Here is a 9,245-nt window from a genome sequence, read left to right on the forward strand (position 1 = left end):
AAAGAAAGAAAGAAAGAAAGAAAGAAAGAAAGAAAGAAAGAAAGAAAGAAAGAAAGAAAGAAAAAAAGAAAGAAAGGAAGGAAGGAAGGAAGGAAGAAAGACAGAAAACCAAAAAACCAAAGCACTGAGGATGGGATTTCCCTCTGAGACCGTTAATTCAATCCTCAGTACTGAAAACAAAACAAACAAAACCCCAAACAGTGACCTTGTCCACAACCTTGACAAGATTCTGGATTCCAGGGTGTCGAGGCCACACTTGGAGGCGCACGGATGGCTGCACCAGGCTGTGCCTGGCACCGTTAGCCCCGCCTCCTCTCTGCAGCATTGCCAGCAAGCCACCGTTACCTCATGCGTCCAGAAAAAGCCACTGCGCAGCAAGCATCTGTGGTTAGCTCAAGGTCACACAGCCACCAGGTGGCTGTGTAGTACCCTGTTAATTCCCCTCCACCTTTCTCCCTGGATTACTTGTGGACCCCATTGGAGACCTGTGGCGATCCTCAGGCTGGCCTCTGACAAATGAGTCACAGCTGAGATCTCCAGGCCCCTCCCTGGCTGGCAGGTACTGAACACAGCAGTGACTTGGCTGTAAGTCTTCTCTTCCGGGTGTGGCCAGTAGTGTAGATGGCCAGACTGGAGGAAACAAACAGGAAAAGCAGCCAGGGACCCAGGGAGGAGAGCCTGAGCTCAGTTCCCAGCCCAGATGCATGCTCTATTTCCCCCACATCTCCCCTGCTATCTCAAGGAACTCATCTGTGTGAGCTTCACTGGACATAGAAAGGTGCCACTTAAGCCAGGTCTGAGGATCACAGGTCAAAGCCAGGCCAGGCAGGGAAGTCTGTGAGACTCTTATCTTCAATGAACGGCTAGAAAAACCTGGAAGGGGCGTTGTGGCTCAAGTGGTAGAGCGCTAGCCTTGAGCACAAAGAGGCTCAGGGACAGCACCCAGGCTGAGAGTTCAAGCCCCAGGACCAGCAAAAAAGAAAAAAAGAAAGGAGCTGCTTAGCACGGTATTTTGAACCTGAGTTCAAGTCCAGCCTGAACTACAGAGCAAGTTCCAGGCTAACTTGGTCTAACCACTGAGACTCCAGCCCCTAAAAAGCTGGGGCTATGGCTCAGTGGACAAAATACCTGCCTAACATGTTTGAAGCCCTGGGTTCTATCCCCAATGCTGGAAGAGATAGATAGATAGATAGATGGATGGATAGATAGAGTGGTGCCCTGATGGCTCCTACCTGTCATTCTAGCTACTCAGGAGGCTGAGATCTGAGGATCATGGTTCAAAGCCAGCCCAGGCAGGAAAATCCATGAGACTCTTATGTCCAATGAACCACCAGAAAACTGGAAGTGGCGCTGTGGCCACAGTTATTTTTTTCTCCCCCTTTCCTTTGGTCATGTTTTACTTACGAATTTCATTTGTTCCTGTTCATATCTCTCTTAGGGCACTTTTCTCTGTGTTGCTTTAAAAATATATTTTGAGGGGGCTGGGAAGGTGGCTCAGTGGTAGAGCGGTTGCCTTGCATGCATGAGGCCCTGGGTTCAATTCCTCAGCACCACATAAGCAAAAAGAAAAAAGTTGGAAGTGGTGCTGTGGCTCAAGTGGTAGAGCGCTAGCCTTGAGCTGAAGAGCTGAGGGACAGCGCCCAGGCCCAGAGTTCAGGCCCCATGACCGGACGCCCCCAAAAAAATATTTTGAGGGTAGCATATGGAATATGAATCCACTCTCTGCATTTTGCCAATTATGGGGCATCTTATGCAGAGTGATGCTCCAGCCCACGGGGCAGACACTCGCCTCCCCCCCCCCGGGCTAACACCTGGGGTCCCCACCGCAGCCTCTCCCCCTCTCCACAGTCAGATGGCTGGGACTCAGGCAGCTCTCTCTGTGGCCCTCCCAGAAGTGGCCAGCTTGGGCCTTGCGTCCCTCTGGCTGGCCATATTGGTGTCAGAGGGCAGACATGGGGCCTCTGGGGTGTGGGGGGGTAACAATGAGAATGGGGTGTCCATTATCGAGAGGAGAGGCTGAGATCTGGGTAGGATAAAGGATCCGTGGTCAGAGGGATGGGGGAGGGCAGTCTTGGCACGCTGGGCTCTGTCCCATTCCCCAGCAGAGGGAGCTCGAGGCAGGGAGCGGGACCCAGTGGGGCCAGCGCCCCCAGATGGTGCCCAGCTGGGGCCTTAGAAGCTGCAGAGGGGAGGGGCGGGGGCCTCCCGAGGCCCTGCTGTCCCCTTGGGGCCTGGCCATCCAGCTTAGTGTGTGGCCCTGGCTGTCCCCCCCCCCGAGTCTTTGTTCCTTCCGTCACCACCTCACCACCTCAAGGTTTACCTTCTGGATCGTTCTCTCTGCCAGCCACCTCACCTTTTCTTTTTATTTGAATTTCTCGTCTCTGCCATTCTTCCTCCAGCTGCCCTTACCCCCTGGTGTCCTCCCCAGGTCCCCACTACTCCAGTCGGGATGTCACCTCCCTGCTCTAGACCATGTGCTCAGCATCCTGGCTCATGGCCTCTTGCCTGTCCTTACTGGCCCAGGGAACAGATGGTGGCGTCCTGAACCCCTGATTCTCAGCCCTCAGGGGCCCCCCAGCCAGCTGGTCCTGCTGAGTGTGACAGGGGGCGTGGGGGAGGGGATCCTTCCCCACCCCCCTCTCCCGGCTGTGCACCCCAGGGTTTGGATCTCTCCTGTGAGACCCAGATCTGTGACTCCCACCTATTTGAGATGCACCATCCCGTTTATAGAGAAGCAGAATGGCCAGGAGTTTGGCTGGTGAACTGTGGTCCTAGGTTCAAAATCTGACTCAGGGAAGTTTTTACTCTGGGCCAGAGATGGCTCCCGTTCCTCTTGGAGTTTTAGTCTCCACAGCTGGAAGTTGGAAAGGAGCATGGAGGATCCAAGTGGGAAGGAGGCTGATCCAACATCTTGACTACTGTATGACCAGGGACTGAGGCTGCTATGCAAGAAGGCTCTTCTGTTTTGTTTTGTTTTCTGGTCGTCCTAGGGCTTGAACTCAGGGTCTGGGCTCTGTCCCTGAGCCTCTCTGTGCTCAAGGCTAGCACTCTACCACTTGAGCCACAGTGCCACTTCTGGTTTTCTAGTGGTTTATTGGAGATAAGAGTCTCACAGACTTGTCCTGCCCAGGCTGTCTTTGAACCGTGATGCTCAGACCTCAGCCTCCTGAGTAGCTAGGATTACAGGTGTGAGCCACCAGTGCCCAGCTTTCCCTGAGCTCTTTGACTCAAGGCTAGCGCTCTACCACTTGAGCCACTTCTGGTTTTCTGGTGGTTCATTGGAGATAAGAGTCTCACAGACTTTCCTGCCCAAGCTGGCTTTGAACCACAATCCTCAGATCTCAGCCAGGGTTATAGGGGTGAACCACCAGCACCAGCCCCTGTGTTAGTCTTACCAAGTTTTGCCCTTCCTGGGGGTGGGGGGAGGGTCTGCAGTATCCTTATACTCTGTCAGCTTAGGAACCCCATGGGAAACTGAGCACACACTTTCCCAGCCTGGGAGAAGAGTTTTCATTGGCTCATCAAAAACTGGGATGTTTCAAGTTTTCATTGATGAGCCCTGAGCCACATGACTAGGATTCATATCCCCCCTCCCTGCCCCCAAGAAAGCTAGAAGTGTTTTCATTGGTCTACTTTAGGTAACTTGACCATATCTCGAGTAACTTTACTGTTCTGATTGGCCATGACCTAACATGGAGCTCTAGGTTTGATTAGTTCCTCGGTGGGATTTAAGATCTTTGTAAAGGAGGGAATGGGTGTTGGCCCTCAGGCAAAGCCACAACTCTATACTACAGAACATTAGAATGAACATTTTTACTTGGAAACTCCGAGAAAACTCTGGAAACACTGGAAATCTCAGCTATTGGGAAGTTGAGGCAGAAGGATCATGAATTGGAGGCCTCAGTTACATAGCAAGACCCTGTCTAGTGGATCACACCTGTAATTGTAGTTATATAGGAGGCAAAGATTTGAAGATTAAACTTGGAAGCCAGCCTGGGCAGGAAAGTTTGTGAGACTCTTATCTCCATTTAACCACCAAAAAGCCAGAAGTGGAGCTGTAGTTCAAGTGGTAGAGCGCCAACACACAACATCTAGGCCCTTAGTTCGAAGCCTAAGGCCAACCACACACAAAAGCAAAAACAAAAAGCCTTGACTCAGTTCTCAAGTTGTAATTTTTGGTTTATAACCATTTTCTATAATCTGGTACCTCTTAATTTTATTATTTTGTTTTCTTCTTTAGCTTTCCTTCATCTGTTTAGAATCACATAACTAATAGATAATCATATTCTTTTGATTAACTTACTAACCTAGAAGTCTTCAGTAAAACATCTCCCTTGAACCTCTACATCCACTCAAACACCCCAATATGAACCTTAGGTTTTACTTGGTGCGCATATTTCCAGATCACTGAAGAATATTTTTATTATACATTTACAATCTCTTCTTATAATTGCATTATACATTCACTTCTTTGAAAAATACTTACTTTTATTAAGTAGTGTGCAAAGTACATTCACTTTTAATGCTTTCATCTTATTTATCTTTCATCTTCGTGGTTCAGGCATCAAAAATCATATTTTAAAAAATCCTTTGTGAATTTTTTTTCCATCAGTCCATGTTCCTTTCACAAAGTTCCCATCCCCCATCCCATCAATGTCACCTGCTATTAATTACTTGTTTACTCCCAGGCAATTTTTCATGCATGTACAATTCCCTACAAATACATATCATATGGAGGTTTCTCGATGGCTTTTTTCCTCTTCCTAGGAACTCTGCTCACCCACGCTCACGCAGATTTGGTTAACTATTTCATTCTGGCTGGGCAGTGAGGTCATTCCCAAGTTTTTCTCATTACAAACTCCATCCACTACAGTGAAATTCCTGGACACATCTTTTTTTGTGCGTGGGTGCCAGTGTGTCTGGAGCTCGTTCCTCGAAGGGGAAGTGCTGGTGCCCAGTTAAGCATCTACACATTTTGCATTTTGATTAAGACCTGCCAACTTGCTTTCCAAAGAGGCTCAACCAATTCACACCACCCATGGTGGCTGAACACTTCTATCTCCCTCCATCCCTCCATCTCTGCCAACCCTAGATACATCCGTGTGTGTGTGTGTGTGTGTGTGTGTGTGTGTGTGTGTGTGTTTGTGTGTGTATTTGTTATTGCTGCTGGTGGTGGTGATGGTTGTGGGGCTTGAACTCTGGGCCTGAGCACTGTTCCTGAGCTCTTCAGCTCAAGTTGAGTGCTCTACCACTTGAGTCACAGCGCCACTTGTAGTTTTCTGGTGGTTAATTAGAGATAAGAGTCTCAACAGAATTTCCTGTCCAGGTTGGCTTTGAACTGTGATCCTCAGATCTCAGCCTCCTGAGTAGCTAGGATTATAGGCGTGAGCCACCGTTGCCTAGCCATCTTGTATATTTTTGCCAGTTGGATAGATAGAAAAGAATATCAAGCTGGGCATGCCATAGGCTTACACCTGTAATCCTAGCTACTCATGAGACTGAGATCTGAGGATCATAGCTCAAAGCCAGCCTGGACAGGAAAGTCCAGGAGAGTCTTTTTTTTTGGGGGGGGTCTGGTCATGGGGCCTGAACTCTGGGTCTGGGTGCTGTTCCTCAGCTTTTCAGCTCAAGGCTAGCGCTCTACCACTTGAGTCACAGCACCACTTCCGGCTTTTTTCTTTTGCTTATGTGGTACTGAGGAATCGAACCCGGGGCCTCATGCATGCAAGGCAAGCACTCTACCACTGAGCCACCTTTCCAGCCCCAAGGAGAGTCTTATCACCAATGAACCACCATGAAAAACAGAAATAGAGCTGTGGCTCAAGTGGTAAAGGTGTTAGCCTTGAGCAAAATTTTAAGAACAGTGCCCAGGCCCTTAGGTCAAGTCCCAGGACCAACACACACACACACACACACACACACACACACACACAGATCAAGCTGGGTACTTGTAGTTCATGTCTATAATCCTAGCTACTCAGGAGGCTGAGATCTGAAAACCTCTGTTCAAAGCCAGCCCAGACAGGAAAGTCCACGAGACTTCATCTTGAAGTAGCAAAAAGTTGGGCTGGAAGTGTGGCTCAATGGGTAGAACCACACTGTCCAACTTTTTAAATTTATTTTATCAGATACATTTTGTCCTGGGGAAGACGTAAATTACAGTCCTTTTACCTATCCCCACCTTATAGCTCGGACAAGTACTCGCCGTCATGCCTGGCTTGCTGGATGAGATGGGCTATTGCTTTTTCTCCCAGGTGACCTCTAACCTGAATCCTTCCAAGCTCTACCTTCCAACTAGCTGGGATTACAGGCATATGCCATCACATCTCGCTGCTTTTGCACTTTCTGCCTATGCTCAAGGTCCTCCGATGATCCAGATTACTATAGTTTTGTATTTCTTTTTGCTATGTGGCAAAGTAATTTAGCCCTTTGGAAAAACTACTTCACCTCTGTGAACCTCAGTTACATTCTCTGTAAAACTGATATCAGCTGAGAGGGTGGCTAGACCATCTTAGACCTGAAGGTTAGGTAATCTTCTTTAAGTGGGTTATTTTATTTTATTTATTTAATTTTTTTTCTGGTCCTGGGGCTTGGACTCAGGACTTGGGCACTATTCCTGGGCTTTTGTGCTGGAGGCTAGGGTTCTACTACTTGAGGCACAGCACCACTTTGGTAGTCAATTGGAGATAAGTCTCACAGACTTTCTTGCCCGGGTTGGCTTTGAACCTTGATCCTCAGATTTCAACTTGAGTAGCAGGGATTATAGGCGTGAGCCACGGGCTCCTGGCTGAGCAGGTGATATTTGAGTTGAAGTCTGACTGGCCAGGATAAATGTGCCTGGCAGAGGAACAGCAAAGCAGAACCCGGGAGTCAGGGACTGGCTCAGACTGCTGCGGTATCATACGATACCCCTCATTGTGGCTGGTCAGCACGGATCTCACTGTGGCCTCGGTTCCCATTGGAAGGGAACTGGGGAGCCACAGCAGGCTGGCAAGGGCGGGCATTGCATAGTGACGCTGCCCCTTGTCCCCACAGTCCATGCAATCTCAGGTGGAAGAATGGTACCGAGAGGTGGGAGAATTGCAGGCGCAGACGGCTTCGCTGCCGCTGGAGCCGGCGAGCAAGGAGCTGGTGGGCGAGCGGCAGAACGCGGTGGGCGAGCGCCTGGTGCGGCTGCTGGAGCCGCTGCAGGAGCGCCGCCGCCTGCTGCTTGCCTCAAAGGAGCTTCACCAAGTGGCCCACGATCTGGATGATGAGCTGGTGAGAAGAGGAGGGAGGGAATGGGGGCGGGGTGAGGAGTGGGAGCGAGAGGGGGGAGAGAGCTGGGTGGTGGCCATGACAGGTCCAGGCTGACAGCCCTTCACCCCCTCCCCCCTGTTCCTGCCACTCACTGAATTATTCATGAAGGCATTTATTTATCCACTCATCCATTCTTTATTCTGTTTTATCTACTTCCCGTGCATTCTCTCCTCTATTCATTTCCTCCTTCAACCACTCCACTCCTAAGTTTGCGCATTCATTTACTGGAGCAAGAATTTGCTCACCCACTCCATCACTCTAGGTCCAGCCCTGTGTTTAGAATCTATCCCAGTCAGCAGGATGACTGCCCACAGACAATTCAGGGTCTAAAGGGAAGCCGGGCGCTGGTGGCTCACACCTATAATCCTAGCTACTTAGATGGTTGAGATCTGAAGATCGTGGTTCAAAACCTGCCCAGGCAGGAAAGTCTGTGAGACTCTTATCTCCAATAAACCATTAGAAAACAGGAAGTGGTGCTGTAGCTCAAGTGGTAGAGTGCTTGCCTTGAGCTGAAGAGCACAGGGACAGCACCCAAGCCCAGAGTTCAAGCCCCACAACTGACAGAAAAAAAAAGGTGTGTGTGGGGGGGACACAGATTTGCGATCACTTATGGCAAAAGTTCAAAGTTATGGAGGGCTGTCTGAGGACGTAAGCCTCTGAGGTCAAGAAAATCCAGGAGTGAGAAGAATGGGCTGGGAATTTCAGGAAGCAAAACCTCCATGCAGCATGTGCAAAGGTCCTGGGCTAAGCAGAATCTGCCAAAGTACAGACATCAAGACTAAGTGTCAATGCAGGCAGCTCAAGGCAAGTCATGGCTCTTAGGCAAAGGACCTTGAATACTGTGGCAGAGGGCTCGAAGGATTCTTGGGATGTAGGCACTCTTGGAGATAGTGTCTTTGACCTGGCTCTCTGTGTCCTTCCCAGGCTTGGGTTCAGGAACGGCTGCCTCTGGCCATGCTGACTGAGCGAGGGGATGGTTTGCAGGCTGTCCAGCAGCACATCAAAAAGAACCAGGTGAGTGGAGCCCATTGACACACAGAGAGAAACAGCTCAAGGGGATAAGTAAGGGAAAGACAGACAGACAGATGGGCACCACAAATTTTTCTTAGATTTTTTTTCTTAATTGCTCTGTGTATGTACACAGGTGTGCACTGGGGCTGGGGCTTGAACTCCCTCTCACTTGGCTTTTTCCATTCAGGACTGCCACTCTACCACTTATGCTACTTTTTAAAAACTGACGATAAAGGTGATGTGCAGAGGGTTGATTCACAGATCTCAGCCTCCCGAGTGGCTGGGATTACAGGCGTGAGCCACTGACATCCAGCCTTAAAGCCACTTCTTTTGTATTTTGATGAAATATTATGGCCAGTGGTTCATCCTTGTCCTAGATGATGCGTGGTTTTTGTTTGTTTTGCTTGTTAGGGTTTTTGTTTTGTTTTGTTTTCTGAGAACAAGCTAGCCTCCAACTTGTGGTCCTCCTGCTAGCAGCCTCTTGAATGCCAGGATTAAAGGCATGGGGCTTATGAGTGATCGAGTACTGGCAAAATGGTAGCTAGCCCGTGGTCAGTGATGGGTGGGTGTCACTCAGTGATCCTGCTTCTCGGGGTCTCTGGAGGCCCCCCTCTATTCGGATCTCCCCCCTCTGCAGAGCCTGCGTCGCGAGATCCAGGCGCACGGGCCGCGTCTGGAGGAGGTGCTGGAGCGCGCAGGCGCCCTGGCCTCGCTGCGCAGCCCCGAGGCCGAGGCCGTGCGCCGGGGCCAGGAGCAACTGCAGAGCGCCTGGGGCGGGCTGCGGGAAGCGGCCGAGAGGCGGCAGCAGTCGCTGGACGCCGCCTTCCAGGTGGAGCAGTACTACTTCGACGTGGCCGAGGTGGAGGCGTGGCTGGGTGAGCAGGAGCTGCTCATGATGAGTGAGGACAAGGGCAAGGTGCGCCCGGGCTGGGGGA

General features: G+C 50.3%; 1 protein-coding gene across 1 annotated transcript in view; it reads left to right on the plus strand.

Moving 5' to 3' along the window:
* The window catches only part of Sptbn4 (spectrin, beta, non-erythrocytic 4), a 54,570-nt gene that overhangs the window by 30,304 nt on the left and 15,021 nt on the right, over positions 1–9,245 (plus strand). Inside the window, exons 19-22 of the mRNA XM_013032621.1 lie at positions 1,190–1,213; positions 7,036–7,260; positions 8,224–8,313; positions 8,948–9,226. Of these exons, the coding sequence (XP_012888075.1) occupies positions 1,190–1,213; positions 7,036–7,260; positions 8,224–8,313; positions 8,948–9,226 (618 nt within the window). The remainder of the gene's footprint in view (positions 1–1,189; positions 1,214–7,035; positions 7,261–8,223; positions 8,314–8,947; positions 9,227–9,245) is intronic.

This window comes from Dipodomys ordii, unplaced genomic scaffold (genome assembly GCF_000151885.1).
Source record: "Dipodomys ordii isolate 6190 unplaced genomic scaffold, Dord_2.0 Scaffold156, whole genome shotgun sequence".
NCBI classification, from domain to species: Eukaryota; Metazoa; Chordata; class Mammalia; order Rodentia; family Heteromyidae; genus Dipodomys; species Dipodomys ordii.